General features: G+C 34.6%; 1 protein-coding gene across 1 annotated transcript; it reads right to left on the bottom strand.

Annotated features, from left to right (window-relative positions):
- Nucleotides 1-6,927: 6,927 nt before the first annotated feature.
- LOC121411428 (nucleoside diphosphate kinase A 2-like) lies at nucleotides 6,928-14,148 on the bottom strand. The gene is made up of 4 exons (XM_041604164.1): nucleotides 13,901-14,148; nucleotides 12,566-12,667; nucleotides 10,247-10,306; nucleotides 6,928-8,106 (listed from the first exon to the last, which is right to left on the bottom strand). The coding sequence occupies exons 1-4, from the start codon at nucleotides 14,099-14,101 to the stop codon at nucleotides 7,936-7,938; spliced, it is 534 nt and encodes a 177-aa protein (XP_041460098.1). The 5' UTR covers nucleotides 14,102-14,148; the 3' UTR covers nucleotides 6,928-7,935.
- Between the last annotated feature and the right edge of the window lie 2,542 nt (nucleotides 14,149-16,690).

Below are 16,690 nucleotides of genomic sequence, written 5' to 3'. Positions count from 1 at the left end.
AAAAAAAAAAAAACTCACAGATAATCCTTTTAAATGTTGTGAATCATTCAATTTTTTTTAATAGCTAGCTGAAAAATGTTAAGATATCATCAATTTCTTTTGAGCAAATTCTCTTGCAATTCTGGACAAATTTCCTGGAGAGTTGGTGTGTCATTTGGTGTACTCATTAACTTCAGCAATTCCAGAGCAGTTTGAAGCGCCATGCATCAACTCCACTATAGATGTTAATTGAATTTTGTCCGTCCATATGAGAGCAAGACTTTATTCTGAAACATTATTCAACTTGAAATGGAAGTCTTTGATTCGAGTAACATGATTTTAAGGTTTTCCCTTGTGTGTGAATGGATCTGTGTTTTTTTTGTTAATAATGTTCAATATATTATGTTGTTAAATATTGTAAGTTTTCATTCCATTGGTGATGTAACTTTTATGTATTGATTTAATTTGTTATAAACTGTATTAAGTATTTTAGGTTTAAGGTTTGGGTTTATTGTCTAATTTAGATAAGGTTTAATTGATAATTTAGTAATTAGATATATATTGTAAAGCGCATAGAGAGTCTTTAAGTTGACCATTATGCGCTATATAAATTTCAAATATTATTATTTTATTTTATTATTGTGATTATTATTTGTATTAGCTTGTACTTGCCATGTGAAGTGCTCATTTATTTATAAGACATTCAACCTCTTGTATTTATATATTCTGTACATTGGACTTCTTTTTTCCCCTCTCTCCTAATATTCACATTCGCTCTGCCTGGAATGGACTATAATTTGCTGAGGCAAAATTTGTGTAAAGCACTGCAAATGCTTGTAATATATTGGGGCCCAGCCAAATGTGCTGTCCCAACACATTCATTCCTTAACCTGTTTCAGGAGCCTCAGAGATTTGGGGGAAATCCCCCTCTGATCATGAGACTTATCAGAAGAATAATCTTTAGCTCTCAGTATTTATTCTGAACTCTGGGTTAATTTTATTCATCAGCTAATTTGATACTCGAATCATTCATAACTGTCTGGGAATAACAACAAAAATATTCTTCTCCATAAAAGGGGACGTTCACCACCGACAAAATTTCGTTGTAAAAATAGCAGAAATTGCTTCCCATTGGTTCAATACAGGCCTATATCGTGTCTATAGTTAATCTGGACTTCAGATTATAGGTGTTAAGATTTAGCTTAAAATGGTGAATATTGTTCAGAAGGTATATTTCAAAGGATATGGTTGCAATGTGTCTACTGATCTAGAAATGATTTTGGTGTTGAAAATTTCGAGTACTGTAAAATTGTCTACGTACCCTGTTCGAAACCTCTGTTATTTCCTGTCTTTCTACTATAACTTAAGTTTTGGAATCTGTTCAAAGAGCATTTCATTCTTGAAAAAGTCTTGAAATTTTTCAATATTTATTTTTGCTTGGGAATATTGCATCATCATGTAGAAGTTTTTATGCCATGCAAAATTAATATAAAGCCAATCATTGGACAAACTATCAAAATGTACTGCCTCCTAACCTATTCTCTGTATATTTATTATTAATCGACCTTAATTGCAATAGTTAATGTTTTTTATGCTTCCTTCAACTGCAATATATTTTGTGTGCTGCCCATGATGCAGTCTGTCTTACCACTCATGTAAAGATTGTTTCTAAAAATAGCTCATGCACAAAGTTTTATAATGTGTCAATGGTATGGTTTGCTCTCCGACAATATTTGGTACCATTTTTATTTTCATAAAATCTTTAAAGGGGAATGAAACCTTTGGAACAAGTAGGCTTGTGTCAAAACAGAAAAATCAAAGAATAGGAACAATGAAAGTTTGAGAAAAATCAGACAAATAATGAGAAAGTTGTGAGCATTTGAATATTGCAATCACTAATGGTATGGAGATCCTGCCATTGGCAATGCGACATCACACATCTTTGTTGCCTTGCCAATTTGAGGATCTCCATAGCATTAGTAAGCGCAATATTCAAATGCTCATAACTTTCTCATTATTTGTCAGATTTTTCTCAAACTTTTGTTGATCTGTTTGATTTTTCTATTTTCACACAAGCTATCTAGTTCCAAAGGTTTCATTCTCCTTTAAAGTTTTCCATCTTTTGGATACACCTCTTTGTCTATTTGATAGTATATGTATGCAAGTAGGTTTATCTACTGTTGTGTTGGGGTTGGATCGATTGCACTTTAACTTTCAACCAGACTTAAATGAAGGAGTCAATACAAAGCCTGTACAGTTCATATATACATTTATTGAAGATGATAGCTAAGGTGATGATGACAAATAATACAGGAACATGAGTAAGTCTGATGGTGACTATACTCTGCAGTATAAAATATAAACTCTTCTGTAGCTGTCTGTATGCTGGAACAATCTGTAAAGTAATCTGCAATCTGTAATCTCTAACAATCTCTGAAGTAATCTCTAACAATCTGATTTGGGTTCAGAAGTGAACTCCTTTTATATTGGTCTGGTCTAGACTCTTTACGATCAAACAGGTGTTGGTCAACCTTGGACGCTTGACCAAAACAATCTGTACGTCATAACTTTACTCTGAATTGGGGGAGTTGACCTTTTAGGGAGAACATGAAATGTAGTGAATAAGAAACCCATAAAATGTGTGTGCGTCAGAAGTTTAGCTGGAAGAAGAATGAGTAATACTTTCTAAAGAAAGTTGGAGCTGGTATACTTCCTGTAGAAGTATTGATTAAGTATTGATTATGCATAGATATAATATTGAATATGTGAGATATGTCTTATCATCACATAACACTACAAATCAAATTATGGTTTCAAAATTTCAACAATAGTCAAAATTGCCTTGGTAAACCTCTTAATACTTTAGTGTACCATGTATGTATTTTTTATAATGGTTTGATTCAGATGCATTAGCAGGTAATATTAATATTCTTCAATAAAATCTAAACCACCCTGTCCTAGGCCCCCCCCCCCCTCCCGTCCCAATTTATCAGTTACGTCGCGCGTCCTCAGGGATTTGTGTACCAGATCATGCAAATTGTGATATGTACCTTTCTAAACAAATTCCTTTTGATTTTTTTTGAAGTTGTTGAGATGGAAAGATAATGAAGAAAGAAATTATGTACGTTCAAATATATTTTGTTCTTTGTAATATAAAATTGTGTTTTGCTTTTCAACATTAAATGTTTGAAACATTTTTGTAAAATCTTTTTGTCAGCCACATTCTCTGTTGAGCTTACATTTCAAGAATTTACTGAGAACTGTTGGTGTTAAAAACACTAGTCATTGTTGTGACAAGTGCATGGAGTTTGTGCAACACCAAACTGATGTTGTGGTGTTGATGTATCAAAATGTATAACACCAGGTGCTAACACCTATTGGTTCAAAATGCTTTGTGCTCCCCTCTTACAACACCGACTAGTGTAGTTTTAACACATTTCGTTTTTAGTGCATTCTTTATGTAGATAAATTGGCAATTAGTATTTTAGCATGACCATTGTGGATTGTGGTCTACATCCATTGGTACCAAAGCCAGTCTGATGTCTTCCTTGTCCACTATTGATTTGATAATACTTTCCGTTTTGTTCAATAACTAATGCAAAATCTTGAACCATTTGTTCTAGTATGACACTGAGATAATTATGAATTATTAAGGGCTGTTAAAGGGATGGTCCGGGCTGAAAGTATTTATAGCTTAATAAATAGGATAATTCACTGAGCAAAATGCTAAAAATTTGATCAAAATCAGATAAAGTTATTGAATTTTAAAGTTTAGCAATATTTTGTGAAAACAGTTGTCATGAATATCCATTAGGTGGGCTGATGATGTCACATCCCCACTAGTTCTTTTGTATTTTATAATATGAAATAAGGTATATTCAATTTTTTTCCTCCAAGAACTAGAAAATTTGATTGACAACTGATTTAGTGCATTAGATATTTATTGCTGCAACTTATTCCATTATAAGGGAGACATACCGGTATTATTCACACAAGTATGAAATAATGAAAAAAATATGATTTGATGTAATAACATAAAGCAGTAAGTGGGAATGAATATTCATGACGACTGTTTTCACAAAATGATGCTAAACTATAAACTGCAATAACTTTATTATTTGTCATCCGATTTTGATGAAATTTTTGGCATTTTGCTCAGTGAATTCTACTCTATGTATTAAGATATAAATATTTTCAGCCCAGACATTCCCTTTAACCATATGGTAGATACAGTCATTTACAGGAGAGGGAAATTACTATAGTACATGTTCGGAAATTGCCATTCCAGATATTACCTTTAGCATAGGACTACTTTTCATGCACATTTGTATTGAATAAATAGGAAAGAAATATGTACAAGTGATTAGCTATAAATGTATATAAATATTTATATATATATATTTGCAAGCTGTCAAAACTATTGGGGAAGGGGAAAATTCATGTCCCTCCCCCCCCCCCCCCCTTCACTCAGTTATAGAAATCAGCTCCACAATCAATCGCTTGATTCAAGTTTTATAACCTACTTTTGCATTGCTGCGAGCCTATAGGTTTCCATAATTGGTTGATTTGGTTCCATACTTTTTTTAAATTAGACCACCTTACCTTTCATCTCAATTTTTAGTGTTTTGCCTATTTAGACATTCATTCTGAACATACCATTTTTAGCAGGGATTAACACTTTGAAAAGTCAAATCCACCCCAACAAAAAAGTCTACTTTCATAAATCTAGAAAATCAAGTATTTTTTTTTCTTATTATGTGTTCATATACTAGGGAATCAATTACATCACTCACTATTTCTTAATCACATTAAATCCTCATTGTAATGTGAAACAAGGTTTGATTTCTCCCTGAACATGTGGAATTGTCATTTTATAGTATGATTCTTTGAAAAGCTTCCTTACAATTGTGAAATCTGAAAAATTGAAATATTCCTTAACTCATGATACATAAGAAGTGAGTGTGTAAAAATATTGCCTCATAATTAGCATATAACAAGCCTATTTGAAAAAAAACACAATTCAAGTGCCATGTAACTTCATTATTTAACATCCAATTTTGATGACATTTTCGGTTTGTTTGACATTTCTCTTTTAATCAACAAATCTTTTTGTTGGGGTAGACTTGAATATCTCTTATTTCTACAATACTGGCTTGTCTGGCTGGACTTTCTCTTTGATTTAATTGATATTCAATTTCATGATTCAATATTGGCAGAAAGAGCTGGCAAACAGTTGACCAGTCCTGCGATGAGTACCTTCTTTCATCCAAGTGATCATTATAACAAATCAAATAGCATCACAGGATGTGCAAACAACTGTTAAATGAAATATTCAATTAAGTAACACTTTTTGTTAGAGTGGACTTGCCCATGGATCAAAACACATCTTTTAATTGGTCATTGATATAGTTTCTTTATTATCAATTCAAATTTCCTTTTGTCAATAACTCAATATCATACCATGGTGATACTGTATATCTCCATATCTTACTTGATCAATAAAGTCCACAATTAGCTCATGATCAGTGTCTCTCAAATGACCTATCCTCATTTCATTACGATGAGCAAAGACACTTTTAAGTAAAGATGATGCATAAGCATCCTTTGGTATTCAAAGTCCTTGAAAGAAAGTCCTGGGGGTATGACTTAGAGCCTAGTTGCATGTGGTATAAAAGGCATAACCACATTGGTCAGATCATGCAGAGGACGCACACTACTGCGTATTGATCAGTAAGATTGCGCGTTGCATTTCAGATACGCGTCAACATTTAAGTCATACTTAAAGGTCAAGTCCACCACAGAAAATGTTTATTTGAATAAATAGAGAAAAATCAAACTAGCATAACGATGAAAATTTCATCAAAATTGGATGTAAAATAAGAAAGTTATGACATTTCAAAGTTTCGCTTATTTTTAACAAAATAGTTACATGAACGAGCCAGTTACATCCAAATGAGAGAGCCGATGTCACTCACTATTTCTTTTGTTTTTTATTGTTTGAATTATACAATATTTCAATTTTTACGAATTTGATGAATTAGGACCCCTTGTCTGAAGCACAAAATGCTAAAATAATGGATTTCCATGTGTTCAGGGAGGAATGAAACTTCATTTCACATGACAATGATGAGAAAATAAAAATATTTCATATAATAAAATACAAAAGAAGTAGTGAGTGATGTCATCAGTTCCTCATTTGCATACCGACCGAAATGTGCATATAACTGTTTTGTGAAATTAAGCGAAACTTTAAAATGCCATAACTTTCTTATTTTACATCTGATTTTGATGAAATTTTCAGTGTTATGCTTGTTGAATTTTTCTCTTTTTATTTAAATGAAGTTTTTGTTGGGGTGGACTTGTCCTTTAAATCTTTGTGAAGCACCCCCCAGGTGACTAGAATAGTGAGTCAGTGATGGAAATTGTTTTGGTACATTGACTGTTATTTAAAGTTGGACTACTTTCAAATGTCAATGATTGTGAACACTTTGTTACTCTTCAATGGATGCAATGAAAAGAATGTTTGAGTAGGAGTACATGAATCATCATCAAATCACGAATGCTTCTGGTCAATGAATTCAACGCTCATCTGCATGAGCTAGCTGTGAACTGGCTTATTCTAAGACTAGACCGAAGTAATGCGACTTTCAAATGTTGAGGTTAATTTGGCAAGAGACACAACATTTTGCTCTGTGCTTTATTTTGTATAGCGTTAGGGTTTTATGTCAGGTTTAGGATAGGGTATAGTGTTTAATCCATGGTTGAAGTTGATCATTCATCAGTGTGTGGAATTAACAGCAGAGCAATATTTCGCCAGAAAAAATGTCATTGAACCAGTTAGGCCCTCCCACTATCACATGCTCTCAAGATCCAACTTAAAATCATCCAATAGGAAGATTCCTCAAATTCAGCAACCACATGAAATCAATGAAAACAATTTACTACAAATTACAGTGTTCTTCCTCATATATTTTCTTCCCCATAAAACATTGAACAAAATGGCAGACTAATGTATGGTACATATTCATTGACTGGCTGTGATTGTCAATAGTCATATTCTGGAAGATTACCTTGGCTACTAAAAATAATCTTACATGAATACTGCTTCAAGCCGGTATCAGTCTGGAATAAACTACAGTGTAGTTTAGCTACAAAAATACCACCTCAAATCCATTTGGAATGAATTTTGGTTCATGACCAACACAAGTGTGAAATTAGGCACAGAGATTACATCAAATTGTGCTTTAAACAATGAAACATTTTACAAGTGGAAAATAAATACAAGTATTGGCAACATCAATTAAGCACATGATCATCTTCAATAATGTGTTATATTTTGACATAAATGCTACTCCATTTAATACAGAAAACCAGAGAACAAATTCTGAAGTCATAAAGTTGAATTTGATTATAACATGATAGATTTTTATCCTTCAGGATAAAGCGATTAGTAGAAACATGTTTTGTTACTTATTTTATGTGCACTGTCTGTAAGGTGAACGGATTTGACAAAAGACTGCATTGAATAGACACCATCTGTAAATACTCTCTTCAGTTTGCTGTGATTGAAAACAACAGTGTGGGACACATACACAAATTGTTTAACACCTAACATATTGGTCATTCAAATTACTTGAAAAATCCAGCTATGAGTGCAAAAGAGGAGAATGATTGGAAAAGAAATGTGTACCATACCATAGGTACCTTTTGGGTGAAATGTACTGATACACAGTCCATTGACTGCTACAAAGACATAATGCAATGTAGCATTCAATAAAATGTTATCTTTTTGTTGGAGATTTTCACTAAACCTTGCCAAATGTAGAAATTATTATCATTACACTCTACTAAACCATGTATCCTGTTGTACCCATGGAGCATACTAAGTGAGGCAAGACAGAACATCTGGTCACGATATTTTGCACTCATGGTTGATTTTGAAAATGTACAATGTTGTTATTCATACACACTGCCTTCTGTGCAGAGTTTATAGTTTATGACCTCATCATCCTTAAACCAGAGCGCAATCTCTTTGTTAGCGGTCTCTACGCTGTCGGATCCATGGATAATGTTGCGGCCCATGTCAATGGAATAGTCACCACGGATCGATCCAGGCTTTGACTTCAGCTGTTGTAAAAAGTAAAAATTAATAACTTTTCATTAGCGTATTTCTTTAAAATAAAAATCAAAAACAGAAATTAAAATAATAATAATAGTAGGCATTTATATAGCGCAATCTATCTAGAAATATTCTATTCCGAGGCGCGATGTTATTATTATTACCCAGGCTTTAGCTTGAGCTGCCCTTCAGCGCTCATGCATTCAAGGGATTAATCCTGCCGGGTACCCATTCACCTCACCTGGGTTGAGTGCAGCACAATGTGGATAAAGTACTTGCTGAAGGAAATTACGCCATGGCTGGTATTTGAACCCACAACCCTCTGTTTCAAAGTCAGAAGACTAATCCACTGGGCCACAACGCTCCACATCTACATGATTAAGACTGTTAGAATATTTTCAATTTGGCTATCAAGGTCAGGGTAACAAATCAAGCCCCTCAATACACTCTTCAGAGTGGATACAAAAGTTTAACAAATTGCATCATCAACATTAGTATTATCATTACTAAATAAACATTAATACATAACCTGATGAAGACTGAATGATTTTGCTATAACACACATTTTCTATTGACTCCAGACTGCATACATGTACATGAAGTCTCTGTATCGGGTTATAAGTAAACAAACACCAATTGCAAGGACCTACTTAGCTTTCATTGGTGAAACCGGTTTAAATTTAAATCAGCAAATTCAAGAGAGGAGCTACAAGAATAACAAAATAAAATAAATAACCAAATACATCAATTCAAACCTATCCTTAACTCTCATCCTTAACCCTATCTAGGCCGAGGTCCATCCCCCTTACATTTCGCACAATTTTTTAATGCATAAAGCTTACACTGCGATGTTTATTTAATTTTTTCTATAAGTCTCCCCCCGTTTTAAGACCTAATTTACGATGCCCTGGTATGCAGTCTGGAAATTATGCCAGACCGTGTTAGTGCATGTCAGACCCAAAATTGCTCTAAAATATGATTTTGTGTAGAAAGTTAATGTGAATTGTGTTTTCAACCAAATATCATAAATGTACGATTACTTTTACTTTTGCCAGTTTAAATTGATTTATTTTACGCTGTTTACAATGACAAAAGAGTCGCCAACAAAGTTCATCTAAAAAAAAAGGTTGAAAAAATAAAGATATACATAAGAAATTGCAAAAACAATAAAATACATAAGAAATTGATTAGATATCTTTTTTTATCACATACATTATGACAAAGGAGTTTCTAAACCAAAGAAAAAGAGGACATTTGGAAATTCATTTAGGGAGCTAAGGAAAAAGGTAAAATTTTGCATGTTAATTACGCATTACTTAGCATAATTAATCAATAGAAATTTTCATGAAGTACATAAAAAAAATTGAAGGTTATGTCATAGGCAATATGCCTGCCAATTCGGCCTAGATAGGATTAAACAAGAAGTCCAGCCCAATATTTAGAGTTCATTTGAATAAACAGAGAAAAATCAAATGAGCAGAACAATGAACACTTCATCCAAACTGGATGGAAAGTAAAAAAAAAAAGTTTTAAAAAGTTTTGAAGTTGAGCTCAATTTCAAAATACAGTTACATGCCCATCATTGTTGGTATGCTGAGGGAAACAACTTCACACACTCACTATTCTTTTGTATCATTTGAAATATGAATACCCAGTATTCTATTTCCTCATGTAAAAATGAATTGATTCCACCCTGACATATAAAATTGCCATTAAACATATTTAGATTCAATAAAAAGTTTCCTTTTCATCCTGAAAAAAAAAGAAAATATTGGAACATAAAAGAAATGGTCATAGTGTGACATCCTGAACTCTCTTATTTTAATATCACTATGATGTGCATAAAATAAAGTTTTAATATTATCAAATTAATTTTGAAAAATTTGGAATTGTTTTATTGCTTTTTTATCATCACCATGATTTGATGACAATTCAAATTCAATTCGGTTTTTATTAAATTATACTCGTCAAAAAGTCAAAAGGCTAAAAAATGTGAGTTCACAAACAAGGTTAATATTTAATAAGCATAATATTGTTTGATTTTTCTCTATTTATTCGAATCAAACTTTTGTTAGAGGTAGACTTGACCTTCAATTCTAGGACACAAAAGAGAGACGAAAGTAATGCGTCTGCCCAATATCTACTTACAGGATCAGTTTCACCAAGCATTGCACGGCCCTGTTTCACGACATCCTTTCCTTCCCAAACCTGATCATGAAACAAGAAAAAAGTACATGTAATTAAATATCAGAAATGACCACATATAAAGGAAAACAATATTATGTTACATATGACTTTGCCTAAATCACATTTTGGGGGACTGAAATCCCGCTTGACTTGCATGAGGGAAAAAAATCAACATACCCATTCCACATGCACAATGCATGATATACAAATATACCAGGCTTTGAGGAAGCATAGCAGGATTTATTCATCTGAGGTTGGAATGGCAACACTACTTTTCCCGAGGGGCGAAGTCCTGTGGGGAAAATAGTAGTATTGCTAGTCAAACCAAGGACAAATAATTCTTTCTTTTCACTTTCGAAATACAATCTTGCTTGTTCGCTGTAACCGTTATGAATACGTTTTGTGTCCCTCAGCCAGTGGGACCAGGCCTTTAAGTTGAATACATATAAGGCCAAGTAAAAAAAGATAGTAGTTGATCGTCCGGGTTTTTTGAGAGCAGTGATGAGGAAGATTTTACTATTTGCTATCTTACTATTTTTTTTAAAACAAGGAGACATATTCTCGGCCCATTTTTTGACATCAGTGATGAGGGAGGTCCTCACTATTTACTTTCTTTCTTTTGCTTTTTTTCATTCAAATGATTGTCGGGCCATGTCAGGCTCGAATCATGTGATCGATGCATGCTCAATATTAATAGTAAATTAGTAGAAACTATATTGGAAATCTGTGGAAAATGTATTATGCAATACAAACCTGTTGATGTATTACTGATGTATACCGGTAGGACTAGTGTATTATTGTGAAACAAAATGTTCATGTCAGGTGAATGATTCAAACATTATTCTACATTATATATATGTAAGGGTAAAAATGCATAGGGGGGGGGCCTTTTTATTACCATGGAGCAATGTTCAGTTTTCCAGAGTCAATCTCTTTTTCAGCTCTGGGCATGGTTTCGCATCGCAGTTTCCAGCTGCTTGTATATTCGTTTACATAATGTTTATACTGTTAATTCAATTGCTATTCATTTTTTTATTGATATCAAATATTAAATGATTATTGAATTAATCGTTAATTGTTCACATAATCTATTTACTAACTTACATTTTTACAATTGTCCATCAAATTGTATAGCTCAAGGAAGAATGTCAAATTTGAACAGAATTGGCACTTACTGGAATCCCATTAATGATTTTCAATTTCTTGATAATGAATAACTCACTTGAAATTATTTTTTTAATATTAATGCATTGCCTGCTGACGTTAGAAAACTCGCTAGAAAATTCAATTCATGTCACAAATTCACATGTCACGCCAGCACAGTCAATCACATCACTGCAGCTGCCAGCACACATGCACATCACCCAACACAGTCACAAGTGCAGTCAATCACTGCAACACACATCGAAGTACAGGCACTATCATTAACTAAAAAACCCCGCTAAAATACAAATTACTTCATTAAAATTGATTTATCTGCACCATTTTTTTCAAAGCACACGACGGATTAGTTTAGATTCAGGAAGCGGGGTCCCCGAAAAATGCACTAAAAAAGAAGAAATATGTGATCTTTTCTGAGTTTGCAAACTTTATTTTCTCGTTAATTTATGATCGTATCTTCAAAATTACCAATAAAAAATCAAATCAGAATTTTTCTCGCAGTTACGTCAAAATCAGACTTTGCAATGTTTTATGAGGTTGCGAGAGAGATCCCAGAGCACATGAGTGCAAATCGCTCACCAATTTTGAGAATTTCTGTCGCTTTTCAGCGGCCATAAAAATAGTAAGTATCAAGAAAATTGATGCGGCAATCAAAAAGGGAAGCAGGCGCAGACAAGAAACATCACAAATTTTTTTTTTAGCCAATTTTTGAAAATTGTAAAAAAATTCATGCAGCAGCCAGATACGCGAGGACAATCAACTACTTTCTTTTTTTTGCTTGGCCCAAACAGAAAAATCAAACAGATCAATGAAAGTTGGAGGAATTGAATGAATAATAAGATATGAGCATTTGCATATATTGAGGTTTCTGATGCTTAGAAATCGGGTAAAAATTCATCACCATCAACTTAGAACGAGCAAAAAAGAGATGTTCCGAGGTGTATTTTTGTGTCCAAAGAGAGTTGTGACATCACAGATCTTGCTTTCATTGCCAATCAGGAGAGAGTCTCCTTAGCATTGGTGACCTTAGCATTTAAATGCTCATATCTTCCTCTTTCTTGTCAAGTCTTACTCAAACTTTTATTGAGTCTCCTTTATTCTTCTTTCTTGTAAACTTACCATAGCAAAGACTGGTCCACTTGCGATGTGTTTGATGAGACCAGGGAAGAATGGCTTCTCCTTCAGGTCACCATAATGTTCGTTGAGGAGATCCTCTTTGGCCTGTTCAAAAAGATATAGGGAAAACCACTTGTTCACTGCTACCACCCTGCCTGTGGGGAATCTAGAGGTAGGACTATGGTATGCCAATGTTGTACAGAGTGCTCACACACTTTAAAAAATCATTAAAATATCACTTTTGTGACCAAAATTACTAATTTCCATACAGTTGCAATTTATTTTTCATTAGTAACTTGGGAATATTTTTTTCATTCACCAGAGCGCTCAAAAACTTGAATTTTGGGCATATATTTGTGTACATCCTCTATTGATGGAAAGTAATATGGCAAGAAAATTTTTATTTTTTTATCTCTATTTTTAATTAAGAAAAAAATGATTTAAAGAATCAAATTTAAATAAGAGCCAAGTTGTATGAATAATAGATGTAATGGAAACTGTCAGTGTAAAAAAATCAAGCATTTGCCCCAAAGAAAAAGAGAGAAAATAAGCCAAACATTGCCACCCTTATTTTGCCACACATGGAGATATAACTGAGAACAAGGTTATATTATAACCTTGTTCATTGAATGAGTGGGGAAAACCAGAAATTTGATGTGTCCAAAGGACAGAGACAGATGCCCCCGCTAACGCGATCAGAAATTCATTGAATATGATTGAACTTGTAATATCATACCAATCAATATGTATATGAATTTATATACCGGTAATGAACAGCGATCAGCAGTAGAGGCGCACAGCCAATATTGGAGACTGTCTCCCATGAGAGAGATTATATCCAAATATCAGAGACTTTTATAAAGAATTTGGGTATCCAATTTCAGAGACAGTCTCCAGCACGCAAATCCCGCGATTTGCGTGCTGTCGCCAAGCGAAAGACAAAGAAATCAAGATGGCGACGTAAACCAGAAGCTCTTTCCATCTTTTCAAAACAAATCTCTCGTTTTTTATAATGAATTCTTCTTTAAAAATGAAATCAATATCGCAGAAGTGTTGGAAATGAAGTTGGACCCCATGCCATGCATGTACTGTGTAGGGCCTACATATGTAAAGATCTTTTAGAGGGAAAGTAGAATTCTCTGGGGCGAAAGTTTCTGGTCTTGTACCCGTATGTGTGGAAATATAGGTAGGGCTCCCAGGCGTTAGTGGGGAGTGACTCCATACGTACAGTATATAACTTTCACTCCCCAAAACGCCCCAGGCTACCCCTCCCCCGGGCATTCAGATTGTCATTGCAAGTCTTTTTCTAACCCAGGGAGTTGAGAGTTGGAACATTACCTTCATCATCTTTCCAGCGACAAGCTTATATCCACGCTTCTCAAATCGGTGGACGATGTCTCCGATAAGCCCACGCTGGACTCCGTCGGGCTTCACCATTATAAAAGTCCTCTCTTGATTCTTAGCCATTGTCCTGCAAAATGCTGAAAATACTGCTAAAAGAGTGCAGACCATGTGGAAAACGTGGACCATGAAGATCATCCAACCCGGAAGAGATTTACACACAGTGTACGCTTGCGCAATATCGCGTCGACCTCACTCGGACTCTGGATGCATGTCAGTCTCTGCTGAACTTTCATGACTCACCATCACAGATGCAAGAGGGCGGCGGAGCGGGGGGAAGGGGGTCAGGGGGCCCGATGGGGCATGCATTTGCCCCTCAAATATTCCTCGTAAGGAAAGAAAAATACCCTTTTTCAAAAGGGAAAATGACTTTTTTTTCTTCAAAGTGAAGTATATTCCTTTTAAATTCAAAATGTAGGCTTATACAAAAATCACATTTTCCGCTCCCGCTTCGCACTCGCATCTATTATTACAGGCACGGTTTTAGGGGGATGCTTAAGGGACTGAGGCCTCACAAAAAATTGCTCAAGCCCCCCCCCAAAAAAAAAAAAAATTGACCACAAAGAAATTGGACCATATTTAATTATCCGTTTATAAAGTGGTATTCCATTCATGTCGTCAAGTGCTCTAAAATCAGAGTTTTTACTATTCAAATTAGGAAAAATTCTCGCTCTGTCGTTATATGAAATACGGGAATATTCTATTTTTCTCCTCATTGTCAAGTGAAACGACTAATTCCTCCCTGAAAATGTGGAATGAGTATTGTTTAATACTGTATGATTCAGTCAAGTTGCCTTTTTGTCAAATCTATAAAAAATGAAATATTGTATAATTCAATGAATAAAAAACAAAAGAAATAGTGAGTGTGGGACATCATTGACTGTCTCATTTGAATTGAGCATATCACTGTTTTTGTGAAAATAAGCAAAACTTTAAAATGTCATAACTTTCTTATTTTACATCCGATTTTGATGAAATCTTTTGCTAGTTTGATTTTCCCTATTTATTCAGTTTAACATTTTTCTGTGGTGTATTTGACCTTTAAACGCTCCCTCTCAAAATAAAACCTGTAAATGCAGAAATAGCAGAATACATCTCTTAGTTTAAGTCAATGATCGGTCTGCAAGATAGTAGACTGCCCGCTTGCAATTACCTTTTATTTTTTCAATAACATCCACTATAGCTACTTCACCCACCACGAATCCCTCGAATAACAATCTTTGCATGAAGTTCTTACTCTAAACCTGGCTCTAAACCCTGCCCGATATCCGATTTTTTTTTCTTTCTTAGAAAATGTTTTGGAGCTATATACTCCCTGATTAGTCTGCTATGCAGACTCTGAATGGCTCGTGAGGTGCATGGGATGCTACTGGTTTGCGAAGCAAACCAGCATGAAAGGGCGAGCGAAGCGAGCCATTTCCACTGATCAGTGGCCATTTCAGCCTCACTGCAGTAGACCTAGTCTGCTAAGTATGCTTGCAGACTCCTTGAATCCGCTGTGGTACACAATGCATATGTGGGTCTACATTTGTAGACTAGATTGAGTCACAAGTGTAGGCTGTCGATCCATTTTTTCGGGTGGCGAGAGGGGATAAAGACAAAGTTACTATTTTGGCATGTGAAACACACCGAAAAATTTACATTTTGATGGAGTAGTTTGATTTTAGTTTAGTTTAATTGGTAGCGCTTTCCCGGGGCGCTTTCACAGATGTTTCTTCAAATACATTTTTGCAATCACGGGATTCGTAAATTTTTCATTTTGTCAAAATTATTGGGCAACTAGGGCAAATTGATATGTTTGCCGCATTCCCATCATATCCATGACTATCACCCCCAGCCCCCGCCCAATGATTAGCAACATTTAGAATGATTTTATTCTCTACAGTATTGTGTAGACTCAATAGGCAGGGCAATGATCATTGCGTTAATTGCCTTCTCAACAGCCTGTATGGATGCATGCATGTTGATACCAGCAATTCAAAGATGTTGCAGATCATTTTTATGTAGGCCTACATTTATAATTTGAAAGCTCATAATCAAAGAGCCCAAAGGCAAGGAGTGCAAGGTTACACTTAAAAAAAATCCCTATAGCCACCACGTACATTCCGTCATAATATTTTTAAGGATGTCATTTTGACATAAAAACCTCATCTCCTGTCATGTTCATTGTACATTTTTTTTAAACCCTGGAGAGGTCGAGTAACAACAAAAACCCGTTTCCGGATAACCTGTCCTATATACCCATCGACCCCTCCCCCTCCCCCTTATCGTTAAATGCCCTTATGTAGGTACCCTTCAGGCCCTAGCTGAAAATGTTATAGATGAAAAGACTTTCTTTTATGAAATTGCCAGTGGCGTATGTTCCCTGGGCGACTGTCAGGGGGCGAAAAAGGGAAAGGGAGCACAAAATATTGATAAAGAAAATGTATAAACAAGAAATGAAGAGAAAGGGAAAACTGAGGAATAAAGGCGCAGAAGAGAAAGAATAAATATTTTGATCAGTGATATAGGCCTAATGATATATAATTTCAACAAGCAGTTCTTAAAAAGGCAGGGTCTGATGCAGGATGAGGGTTTGCTAGTCATCTCCTATTATGACTAGCGAATCTCATACTATTACGAATGGAGACCCTCTTCTATACTAAATAAAAAAAATATTAAGCATTGTCTCTAAGATACAATTAATGCTATTTAAATAGCACTTCATTTTTACAGTGAATAAACCTT

This window comes from Lytechinus variegatus, chromosome 1, assembly GCF_018143015.1.
Source record: "Lytechinus variegatus isolate NC3 chromosome 1, Lvar_3.0, whole genome shotgun sequence".
NCBI classification, from domain to species: domain Eukaryota; kingdom Metazoa; phylum Echinodermata; class Echinoidea; order Temnopleuroida; family Toxopneustidae; genus Lytechinus; species Lytechinus variegatus.
The sequence above is the reverse complement of the archived record's forward strand: the minus strand, read 5'-3'. Positions and strand labels throughout refer to the sequence as shown.